This window comes from Hippocampus comes, unplaced genomic scaffold (genome assembly GCF_001891065.2).
Source record: "Hippocampus comes isolate QL1 unplaced genomic scaffold, H_comes_QL1_v1.1 scaffold46, whole genome shotgun sequence".
In the NCBI taxonomy this organism is placed as follows: Eukaryota; Metazoa; Chordata; class Actinopteri; order Syngnathiformes; family Syngnathidae; genus Hippocampus; species Hippocampus comes.
Window position 1 is genome coordinate 448,297 of NW_017805780.1, and position 11,796 is coordinate 460,092.

The 11,796-nt window shown below is 51.9% G+C and overlaps 1 protein-coding gene across 4 annotated transcripts in view; it reads left to right on the forward strand.

The window, feature by feature from the left end:
* The window catches only part of hdac5 (histone deacetylase 5), a 30,582-nt gene that overhangs the window by 9,224 nt on the left and 9,562 nt on the right, over positions 1 to 11,796 (forward strand). For 2 of the 4 annotated variants that reach the window (XM_019884821.1, XM_019884822.1), the window contains 9 exons: positions 6,888 to 6,974; positions 7,710 to 7,954; positions 8,128 to 8,272; positions 8,359 to 8,464; positions 8,676 to 8,809; positions 10,057 to 10,188; positions 10,306 to 10,415; positions 10,696 to 10,812; positions 11,391 to 11,502. In XM_019884821.1, coding sequence (XP_019740380.1) covers positions 6,888 to 6,974; positions 7,710 to 7,954; positions 8,128 to 8,272; positions 8,359 to 8,464; positions 8,676 to 8,809; positions 10,057 to 10,188; positions 10,306 to 10,415; positions 10,696 to 10,812; positions 11,391 to 11,502 — 1,188 coding nt within the window. Of the gene's footprint in view, positions 1 to 2,563; positions 3,031 to 6,887; positions 6,975 to 7,709; positions 7,955 to 8,127; positions 8,273 to 8,358; positions 8,465 to 8,675; positions 8,810 to 10,056; positions 10,189 to 10,305; positions 10,416 to 10,695; positions 10,813 to 11,390; positions 11,503 to 11,796 lie in introns of those variants that run through there. The other 2 variants (XM_019884824.1, XM_019884823.1) reach the window with 2 other exon arrangements.

The following is an 11,796-nucleotide window of genomic DNA, read 5'->3' on the forward strand; positions in this document are numbered from 1 at the left end:
CCGCCGAAACACCTCGGCGTTCTTTCGTTCCGTCGCCTTCAACAGCCGGAGTACTTGAAGCAGGCGAATTCACTATGGGATCCAGCGCTGAATGGAACAAACAGACACCTATAAATAGCAGCCGCTCGTTTCAATTAATAATATCCGCACAGACAGCAAAGTGCGCAGTGCAGCTCTTTGACGCAACGACGCTCGGCGGCGTCTCCCAGGTGCACCGCTGGAAAATGCTGCCCTTGAGCACCAGCTTTATTTTGTGTGCACACTTCAAATGTCTGTATGTTGTCATCGGATACGGGGCGGGGGGGGAAAGAACACGAGGGGCTTAGGCGTCATGACTTTTCTCCCCTTGCGAGCTTTCCCGGCCAGCAGATGTACTCGCCTTCTGAAAGTATTGGAACAGTGAGGCCGATTCCCGTCAACGTCAAAAGATGAACGGGGGAGACGAGAGGGCCACCTTCTAGTTTGTATGTCCGGCGACTTCCCTCTGGATCGGATGCACGGCGTTGAAGCCGCCGCATTCCCACTCGTTGAGCAGACGCGTCGAAGGCGAACAAAGCGGACCGAGGCGTTCGAGTTGTGTCCGAGCCCCAACTTAAAACCCGTCGTGTGGATCGGTTGAGGGCGTGTCGCGACTCTGGCCCAACGACAGCCGGGCGAGGCTCCGGAGCGCCCGCAAGGGTCACCGCGTCAGAGAATGAGAATGTTGATCTCCTCCTACGCGGACCGAAAAGTCAACGAGAAAACCTCCGGCAACCGTGGAGCGCGTATGCCAACTCTACGGTCCGCCGTGGGAATTTGCTTCGTTTTCCTATCGCACTAAAACAAGATGCCGAAGGCAATGTGTTTTGCGTGTGCGGAGAGTTGAGGGCTACGCTATGCTAGTCCCACGTGGGAACCTCGTTTTCAAAGTCTTGCTCTTGTCTGAGACTGACCTCCCAAAAGCTTTGGTCTTGTCGTGGACCCGCACTCGGGATTTTCCATCAAGACCGCCACCCATCCACCAGTCTTCAACGTCACTAGGAAGACTCCCGGCTGAGGTGTTGCTCCAGTTCTTGCTGGAGAGATGATATATTTGCGCACTTTTCCGGATGTGCTGGCAACATCTCGGGGACGGATGGATGAAGGGAGCCAAATCTAGATGGAGCTTCTTCTTCCCGAGCAACTTCTAGTCCACATCAAAGGGCGTTTGCTGATTTCTCTGCTCCACAATTGATCGGTTCAGTCAAAAGCCCATCGCACATCTTCATGTGTCGACGTGAACTCGGCCGAAGCTAAAGTGGCAAGATGAGGGCTGGAGAGATGCCACCTTGCTCCATTCAGCAGTCGCAGGCACCTACAGAAGTGAGCCGCCAAGCAAGAGGTTGTCGCAGTCCCGGCCTCACTCTTTGATTGACGGGTGAATTGTGGGAAGTGCTATTGAGAATCATGACATTGGTGTGCATCCCTCTTCCACCCCCCCACAGCTTGAGGCTTCTCTCTCTCTCTCTCTCTCTCTCTGTGTTGTCTATTTATATCTGTAACTCCTCCTTCTCCGAGGCGGGCTATTTTCATCCCCAGCGCCTCCATCACACGTCTCCCCACCTCCCGTGTTGGTGTCTCCTCTCTCGTGGTTATCTGATGAAAGCTGCAGGAAAGGCTCAAAACGAATGAGCGTCTTCCCCCTTTTTCCTCACGGAAGGACAAAAGCCGTCGGTGTCTTTGCTCCTCCGTCTTAACATCCTCTCCACCCAGTGATCTACTTTCTGATCCCCCCCCACCCCCTCCCCATCCCTTTTCATTCAACAGCTCGCAGCGACTTCCGCCTGCGCTCTGCGCACACGCACGCGCGCTCACAGAGCGCTGCCTGTCAGACGGCGCACATGAGCCGTCTGACCAGCACTTCTTTGGAGTGGGTGGATGAAGGTTGACGATGCAGCAAGCCTTCTCTTTTCCGTGAAGTTTCTTTCACCGCATGGAATCCTCGGCCGCTCCGGGAAAGGCTTGTTGTCGGCGCTCGTCTTCTGCCGCCGCAAATGTCCTTGTTTTTCTTTTTCTTTTTCGTGTCATCGGCTTCCTCGCCCGCCCGCCTCGCTTCCCTCGCTCTGTCGTTCTCTCAGCGCTCGCTTCTAATTTTGGAAGCACGGAACCTCGGGGAGTGCTCTCCCAGAGCTATTTCTGTCCTCGCCTTTCCTTATCTTCCTCCTCTCCTCCTCTCCCTCTCATCAGACGGGAGGAGAGCGGCGCGAGGAGCCTTTGATGCAGGGGAATTCGGCGTCTCCTCGTATCCGTTTTGGTGCGGCGTTGGCCGCCGCGGGAAGCGGCCGGTCCATCCCCACGCCAACAGAGAAGCGCGCGCGGAGCCGACGGCTTCCGTCACTTGGGCGGAATTGCCGCCACTTTTCCAAAAGCGCGTTTGGGTGATTTCCTCCTCGTCCCTTTCCCTCACTTGGTGTCGGCCAAGACCGGGATCGGAGGCGAACTCTCTGCTCTGAACGAGTGGCCGCTACGTCTGACAACACGCCGGCAACTGTGACGTGTCGGCAGGGATCCGGACTCCAGACCCTGGGGCGTTCCTAGGTGTTCCCTCTTCCCTTTCGTTTCCACTGATTTGTCCGGCCGAGCTTAGGGGAGACTGCCCTGAAGCCGCCGCGTCACAGAACGAGGATCTTTTGGACGACTGTCACTTTTCAGGAGAAAGCCCCAAAGACATACCCCAACGAATTCCATCACCAAAGACAACAATCGCATTTTCCAATGGCAATTTGGGGAGTAGAGAGAAACAGTTTTCAACCTCCCACAATGAGTGGCCGCCACTTCTTGAATACGCGGCGCTCTTCTTGAAAAGGGACGGACGGGACTGGTTTTGTGCGCAAAGAGAGCGCTCCTCTCCTTCGGGCATGCTGTTGCATCGCACGGTGTCAGGATTGTGCACCATGTTGCAGACCATTTATGAGACCGAGTCCTGTTTTTCCTCTGCCGGCACGGACGGCCAGCAGCCTCTGGAGCTCCTGAATAGCAGGGGGGCCTCCGCCGCTGTCATGCCCACAGCCGGTGAGTCTTCTCGGGGAACCGAGGTGGTGGGGTTTTTTAAGGTTCACGCCGACTCTCCGGATGCCGCTTGGTCGCCGTCATTTGCACTCTTTTTGCTCTTCCGGTGCTCTCTTTTGCTTTACCGTGACTTTTGCAATGTTGAATTTGAAACGGAAATGAAATGATATCTTTGTGTTCGGTTGTTATTCTTATCATCAGATGCTCGTCTCTTCTCGATTTATCGCGGTCGTATTTGTGGAGTGACAAGAGGGGAAAAAGGGGGGGGGGATTGGCATTCGGCAAAGGTGCGGTGAGGTGAGCGGCGTTTAAAGTTGGGCTTTGACGCCAACGGCTATTTGGAACGGGACATTGGCACGTTGACCTCTTCTCCTCTGCTGTCTTCACACCGACGCTGCTGAGTCGTTCTTCAGGAAAGGGCGCTTTGAGCAAGATAGCCAGGAACCTCCAAAGATCTTTGGATTCAGAAATAGAGTTTTGTCTCAGCATATCAATTCCAATAAGCTGTTCCTCGCTCAAACTGTTGCCATTCGGAAAAATGTACAAAAGCAAGTTGACTGTTCTGTTCAAAAAAAAAAAAAAAGTAGGAAGCGGTCAACTTCATGAGTTGAGCTTTTTACGATTGTTACCTGTCCTCCGAGCGTGATGAATTTAAATCCCCGCAAGTTGAAAGACATTACGTCTTCTAAATTTGACGTGCAAGAGAGAGTAAGCGTTCACAAATTAGAAGGCAAATTTGAATGATTCAAGAAAACCTGTGAGTTCAAGCCTTGTCTCCGTTCCGAAATCACCAAACGTTTGGCGAGCCCCCTCGCGGTCCATCTTTCAAATTCGTCTGAAAACGTGACTGGATTTTTCGTTGGACCGTTTTTGCGCTTTCCGCTGTGGTCGCTATTCATTCATTGTTGGGTTGTCCGAATGATCTTTGCTCCACGTATGGCACTTCGTAGACAGCGGTGCTTGTTTTAAGTGGCGGAGCAGGCGTGAGGTGTTCTGAACGTGCTTTTCAGGCTGTACTCAGCCAAGTGCAATGTGACATTGCAGTTGCCGTTTGGATGCCAATCTGGCGTACCTTGACTTGGGCCGCAACGGGCGGCCGTTCCAAGCGCCATGCAATAACTACAACAATCCATCCATTCAAATAACAAACGCCAATTGACGAGTGATTCCAGTCGGATAGCCATCATTATCTGATCGCTTCATTCCTTTGATTCTCTTGCATAATAGACATCATCACTGCCCCGCTGCATTGTTGTTGACAAAATGTGAAAAGGACATCAAAGTTGCGATGGGAATGAATGAATAAATCGGTTGGCAGCTGCGGCTTTTCACAGGACATCCCGGAACTGAGAAAGGGAAGCTGGATTGACCCCACCGGTCCCGGAGAAGCTCCGCTTAAGCTCAGCGGGTCCTCGCCCACAGACGCGAAGCCTCATGCCACACATCAAGACGACATCTCGCTGGACGACCTATCGCCATCCCGCAATAGCCACCCATCTGTCTCTATGGCAACGGGACACACGCGACTACTCCCTCTGACTTCTAATTTGTCCAAAGCACGCGCGGCCATGATACTATTTTTACCTTTTCGTTCGTCCCCGCTCTGCCTGCGCTGTTTTGCTGAGCTGACGTCATCCGAGCTATTTTCCTCGAGCGGGGCGTTATGGACAAGAAACGGAAAGATGAATATCGCTTTCCCAAAATACCACCTTGCACCCGCGGTCCTGGGAAGTCTAAATGACAGAAAACGGGAAACGGAACAACAAAGAATTGTTTTTGAAATGAAATTCCAAACTCGGACGACCAAACCCGAGTGTCTGAAATTCCCTGACAAAGCAATTTGTCATTTTTGGGTCTCGTGTCCGGCCGGGCGATGACTGAAACGAATTCCAAATCATACAAACATCCCGATGGAGTTGTTTGAAAAGTTTGACGCCGGTGGAGATACTTCAAGAACTTTTGGATGGAAGGTTTTTTTTTCCTGGACTGCATTTCACTCGATTCGCGCCTCATTGTGGCGAACCGCAGCGAACGGTGGAGCGGCTCACATTATTGACCGAAAAGTGGCTTTGAGCCGCCCCTTTGCCAGACTGTATGTTAGTGTGAGTTTGTGTGCGTCTTTACAAGACTATAAATGTCTTGAGTTTGACGTCAGAAGCTGGCTGCTGTGGAATGCTGCTCTCTTGCCAACAGGGCTGTCGCACACACACACTCACAGTCCAGTCTCTCACACACACACACACACACACACACACACACACACACACACACACACACACACACACACACACACACGTACACATCGGGACAGTGTCTGTGTTGTAGTGCAAAGGGAGACACGTGCGTCACCGTGACACGCCAGAATATTTGTTTAGGTAATTGAGAAGTGAGTGGCTGCAAACACATTCGCAGACACACATCGTGTTCATCTCCCTGCATTTGGGTTTTTTTTGCGCTGCGGTAGCACCAGCCGCAGGGACTGAACCAACTGAATGGTCACACATCACCAAATATAAAACTGCCTTTGGTTGTGTGTCTTTGCACGTGTGGGACAGTAAGGAGGCATATTTTTAAACAACTAATCTTTCACCGATGTCTAAGTTAGATGGTTATTATTTTTTTTTTTTTGAGTATCTCATAATTGCAGAAAGAGGCTCCAAAACGACAGTCAGTTTGGTCCAGAAGACATTCAGGATTTGAATGACGTTCTCCTCTCGCTTGCCAGGACAGAGCTAACAAGCTTAACCTTATTGTGGATGTTGCCGTTTGATGAGATTACCTCCTACTTTTTATGGTGCGTAAAAGCTGATGCTCGAAAGGGGGTGTGGGGGGGGGGCGAAGTGAAGCTGAATAAACCAAACTTATTTGGGAAGCACGGGTTCAGTAAAGTCACGCCCGAGCCATGCGGCAAGTCAGTGAAGGAGGTCGAAAAGTTCTCTGTGAGGAAGGTCCGATTTCATTTCCTGTCCGACCAGCAGATAGGAAATGTTCTGACGCCCTAACATACCTTTTGCCATCTTCAGGAAGTAGCCTAATCCATTAGAAGGGATCATCCGCGCTCAGGAGACAGTAGCCAACAGCATGTGGCAGATCAGGGTCAGACTTGGCTCACTCCTCCAAAGTCCCACCTTACACACACTAACGCACACCTATCCGGTGATCTTTATCGCCGACGGAAGCCGCTAAGCTAATTGGGGATGTCTATTCTGAAGTTGCCGAGTCTTGGCATGTCTAGTTTTTGTGATATCTGGGGGGGTTGGGGGGGGACAACAACCTGTGTGTGTGTGTGTGTGTGTGTGTGTGTGTGTGTGTGTGTGTGTATGCATGCGACCCGGTGATCGAGTGGTTAGCGCGCCGACCTCACAGCGCAGAGATCGTGGCTTCGATCCCGGCTCCGGCCTTCCTGTGTGGAGTTTGCATGTTCTCCCTGGGCCTGCGTGGCTTTTCTCCGGGTACTCCCACATTCCAAAAACATGCATGGCCGGCTGATTGAACACTCCCAAATTGTCCCTGGTTGTTGTTGGTCTGTGTGCGCCCTGCGATGGGCTGGCAACCGGTTCAGGGTGTCCCCCACCTACTGCCCGAAGAGAGCTTAGATGGGCAACTCCTGTTGCTATTTCTAGGCAGCCGGATGCTGCGTTCCTTTCGTCTTAGATGATCGTTGTGCATCTGAATGAAAGAAGAAGCGCATCTCTTGGTTTTGTTGGCGGACAACGATTCACGGACAACATCGTGCAGACTGCTCAGCCATTCCGTCTCTCTCTCTCTCTCTCTCTTGCAGTGGTGGAGGTTCGCGGACAACATCGTGCAGACTGCTCAGGCATTCCGTCTCTCTCTCTCTCTCTCTCTCTCTCTTGCAGTGGTGGAGGTGAAAAGCAGCCTTCCATCGGGCATGCAGAGCCCGGTAGGAACAGCAGGTGAACAGAGAGGGGGAGGTGGCGAAGGTGGTGAGTACGCACGCATCCTAAATCGTCTTTGAGTGTTCTTGCTTGGACATGCCTGGGACACTTCAACCAGGGTGGGGGGCCGATCCTGGAAATTCTGTCTGACCAAATGCGCTTGTGCGCTTTTACTTGTCATGTAAAAAAAAAAGAAAATCCAAAAACAAAGAAAACTACCATTGTCTGATACATGCAAGGTCTTCAAATGCGTCACGACTTCCTAAAATGCCCTCAAGCGCACGCAGCCTTGTGATGGAAGCGCAAATGTCTGACGCACCAAACCAAGCGCACGCGGATGGAATAATTCCTCGGGCATGTGGAAACGCTTTCATGCACCCCTTTGACCTTTTATGAGAGATCATCATCAAGGGTGATCTTTTGTGTCCTCCCCTCACTTGGATAAGAGGTGCCATTTTGTTCATCCGGTCCCGTCTTTGTCGCGTGATAAGCGGCCCTTTTTGTCATACTCGGGCTGGTCTTCGGACGCGGGGCCTCGTACGGGTTCAAATTAGAGCTCGGGCTGGCACCCAAAATCCCCGTTCGCTGCGGTCCGTTGGAAAATCCGCTCTTGACACCCTAACGCCACTCTGAGAGCGCGCGCGCTCCGAGAGGCCGAATCCGTTCGTTTCCAAAAGTCATCGGCCGATCAGCAGCTTGCGCTCCGACCGTTTCCATCTGTACCGCCCGAGACGCTTGGCCGTCGTCGCGGCGAGAGTCAATGCGCTCTCTGCTGTCCCCCAGGTTCGGAAGAAGGCTCCGGTGGCGGAGGAGCCCCCGTCGACCTGCGCACTGAGCCCAGGCTGGGCACTCTGCCCGTGGGAAGCGCAGGAGTGGATACCGCTTTGCGGGAGCAGCAGCTCCAGCACGAACTCGTGCTACTTAAACAGCAGCAAGAGCTCCAGAAACAACTACTATTTGCTGAATTCCAGAAAAAACACGAAGTGCTCACCAGACAACACGAAGTCCAGCTACAAGAGCACCTGAAGGTACTGAGCGCCTCCAGTTGAGACGTTGCGCTACCCCCGAGAGCCCCTTGACTCGGGAACGAAACGAGGAGCCGCTCGGGTCATTTTTGCGCAGTCGGTCACACCGCAACCATGCTGTCATTTATTTTTTTCCGATTCCTGCGATCATGCCTTTTTTCTTGTGGCTTTGCAAGCAACAACAGGAACTGCTGGCAGCGAAGCGGCAGCAAGAGCTGGAGCAGAAGCGAAAACTGGAACAACAGAGACACGAGGAGCAGGAGAAACTACGGCTGGAGCAACAGCTGCTTCTACTTCGGAATAAGGAGAAAGGCAAAGAGAGTAGGTCGAGGCCATCGCGACCGTAGCGTGCGCAAGACGGCTGCTGATGCATTGCGCCGTTTCTTTGTGTCCGTGTCTCATCAAAGGTGCCATTGCCAGTACCGAGGTCAAGTTGAAATTGCAGGAATTCCTCCTGAATAAGAAAGAACCCGCGATGGGTGGACTGAACCATTCCTTCTCCTCAAAGTGCTGGTAAGGAGGAATAAGAAGAAGAAGGAGAAGACGAATCTAGTCGGCGCAGTGGCGAGTCGTGCCACTGCGATGCTTGTGTTATTCTTCCGCGGCAACTCGGGGCATCCATTCCGTAGGCCAAACCTTTTCCAATCGGTCACTTCGCTTGCTGTTTGGCAGGAGAACTCCTCTGACGCTATTTTACCAGCGGGTCTTTGTTGTGTGTCCGCAGGGGAGGCCAGAACGCTTCCCTGGAGCAGAATTCTCCACCCCAGAGTAACACTCCGGGAACTCCGCCATCTTACAAACTTCCCACATTGCTGGGCAACTACGAGGGCAAGGACGACTTTCCGCTCCGCAAGACAGGTAAGTGGACACGAGCGAGGACATCGCCCTGTCAGATGGTCTCTTTTTTTTTTTTAAATCCCATTAAATTGACCAAGGTTAAAGCCTTGAAAAGGAAACCGTTACCGGCACAATTCCGTTTTCCATCCAACTAATGTCCTATGCGGCCCATTGGTCATGTCATCGTGGACATCAGTGAGTTCGGCGCAATTTGCATGGGAGCGGATCTCACTCGATGCCGCATCACGATCGCCCTGCAATTGATCGTTTGTTATGCAGCCTTTGGCCCAAAGTCCCATGTGACCCGGCCACTGCCGCGACCCTCGGCAGGAAAGATCACGTCCTCCTTCGGCGGCCCTGCGTGTCCCGCACACACGCACGCACGTCAAGTCCCGTCCCAAAACACAGCGCTCAAAACTTTGTTTGGAGTGTCTTTGCTCAAGCGCTGGCAAGGTCATCTCTCACCCCGGTGTGATGTCAGGCCCAATTTGTTCTCCCCGTGTCCCGTTGACGTATTCTCGAACAAGTTAACAACCCCCCCGGTTACTTGTGGCGCTGCGTCGTCAGTGCGCGAGCACCATATGCCAGCCGCAATGACTCGTTGACATTGCGTACCAAGAAGGCAGAAAAATCAAAGACCGTTTTCATCATTTCTCCCTCCTCAAAGAAATTCCGAAAAATTGCACGTCACCATCATCTGGAATGGAGTGGAGAACCTTAATTCACAGTGGTTTCATTTCATTTTTGGGGATCCGAACCAAATGAATGACTCGACCAGAGGTTTTCGCCAGGCGGACCGTAGACCTGAATCCAATTTAAAAAAAAAAAAAAAAACGTTGCACACTAGATGCCCTCACAGTCCAACAGATTTGGAGTGGTTTCAGAAGCAAAAGTGGCCAAGTCAAATAGTGGCGAGTCAAGATGTGCCGCGCTGAAGAAAAAAAAATTGCCACCCAAATAGACTGAAAGTGTTTCAGCAAACCGTTAGTTTTTGCCAAATCTATTCCCGCAAACATTCTTCCTTTCTGAAGGCAGTGCTTTGATATGGTTGACTTTTTACCCACTGAAAAAGAAGCCTCTTTCGTCGCCTTCGGGGTTCCCTTTGACATTTTGTGTCTGACGTACAAGAAGTGCCCACGAGTAAAACCGTAATCAGCAAATGCAGATAGATGTGCAGTTAAAAAAAAAAAAAAAAAGCCAAATGAAACTCCTTCCTCGTCAGTCTACTTGGTCACGTGAAAGTTTTCTCTCCTTTTTGTGTCATTCAGTGTCGGAGCCGAACCTGAAGGTGCGTTCGCGGTTGAAGCAGAAAGTAGCGGAGAGGCGGAGCTCGCCGCTCCTCAGAAGGAAAGACGGCACGGTCATTAGCACCTTCAAGAAAAGAGCCATTGAGATTTCAGGTAACGTCCACAACCCTTCTGCCGGATGACTCCGGTCAATATTGTGAGCAAACACCTTGCAAATTCCCCCATGGGATTGATCGACTGACCGATGGATGGCTTGCTCTATTTTCACAGTCTCTCCTCTCTGTAGTAGCGCTCCAGGTTCAGGGCCCAGCAGTCCCAATAGTTCGAATTCCGCGATTGCGAATGGCAACACCGGCTCTGTCCCCAACATACAGACTGAGGTACGCAAACACACCTGCGGGGCGGGCAACGTTTCGAAGGAATTCCGTGTCGTCGTCGTTGTTGACATCTGGATGAAAATATCATGGTGTTGTTGTTGATCTGTGTGTTTTACGAGAAAAAAGTCGTGCCTTCTCTGGTCACATTTTTGTTTGGAACTCAAAACGAACTATGTTGCGTGTTATTGGGGCACGGCTCGATCCGGCGGCTGAAAACCTCCAGCAAATGTTCCCCCGAGCCCGAGTGTACCCCGTAACCAAGTGTGTGTCTGCGTGTCTGCAGCTTCGATCCCTTCATCAAACGCTGGGGGCCGACGGGACATTGAGTCCGCTGAGTCTCTACACCTCGCCGTCTCTTCCCAATATCTCGTTAGGCCTCCCTGCCAACACGCACCTCACGGTAGGCAAAAAGACACGCGCCATCACAGACGTAGACGGCACAGTCGGACTCATTTTTGGTTTGTCGTGAAAGAATGTTAACATTTCACGCAGCCCGCTGTCACCTTTCGGTATCACGTTTCCACAGGGCGCGCGACGCAGTTTGGTGGTCATTGGATTGCTCCCGGACAAAATTTTTTGGACCCAAATTTTAGGCCTCTCGAGCACATTTGGCCGCGTAGCGTCTTCTTTTGCTTCCGTTCCCCCGAAAATGTGGTGCGGCTTTTCTGAACCCGCCACATGAATCAATGAAGATATATTGTACGGCGGAGCTCTCTATCGAGCCTGCTGTTTGTCTCTGTAATTCAGCGAGATGGTTTCATGAAGTGAATTGCCACAGGTCGTCGGCTTTCTTCTCTGTACTTGTCCATCAAGACCCTCGAGGCAATTCATGCCTTTGGCGTACTTTTTGGTCGGCATGAAGCCACGCACTTATTGGCTTCTGCCCCGAGTCACGCGAGCCCATCACTCTTTCTCTGTGCCAAGGACACGAATGATGTCAACTAATTTGCTTGTTGAACGCATGATCACACTTGACAGGCCTCGCAGAAGTTGTCAAGCCAACAGGAGGCGGAGCGTCAAGCCATTCAGTCACTCCGGGCAGGTGGCGCTCTAACCGGGAAGTTTCTCTCCACATCCTCCCTGCCCGCAGGTGCGCATTCACGCCTCAACCATTCTATTAATGCCATTCTAACTGCTCCTCGATGACATGCGTCGCTATTCTGAGGTTTGGGTCAGTGAAAGCGGAAAAAAAAATGCTCCACGTGTCCTTAGTTCAGTCCAGTCTGCCGAAAAAAAAAAAAAGCCAAAACTTTTTAATCACGCATGGTTGGTCACTGTGCCGCCATCGTGAAAATAACGGAGCTTCTTTCGGCTCCCGACAGCATTAGGCGGGCGGCGAGCGCAGGTGAACACGAGAGCCGAAGCAGGTTCAGTGGACGCCCAT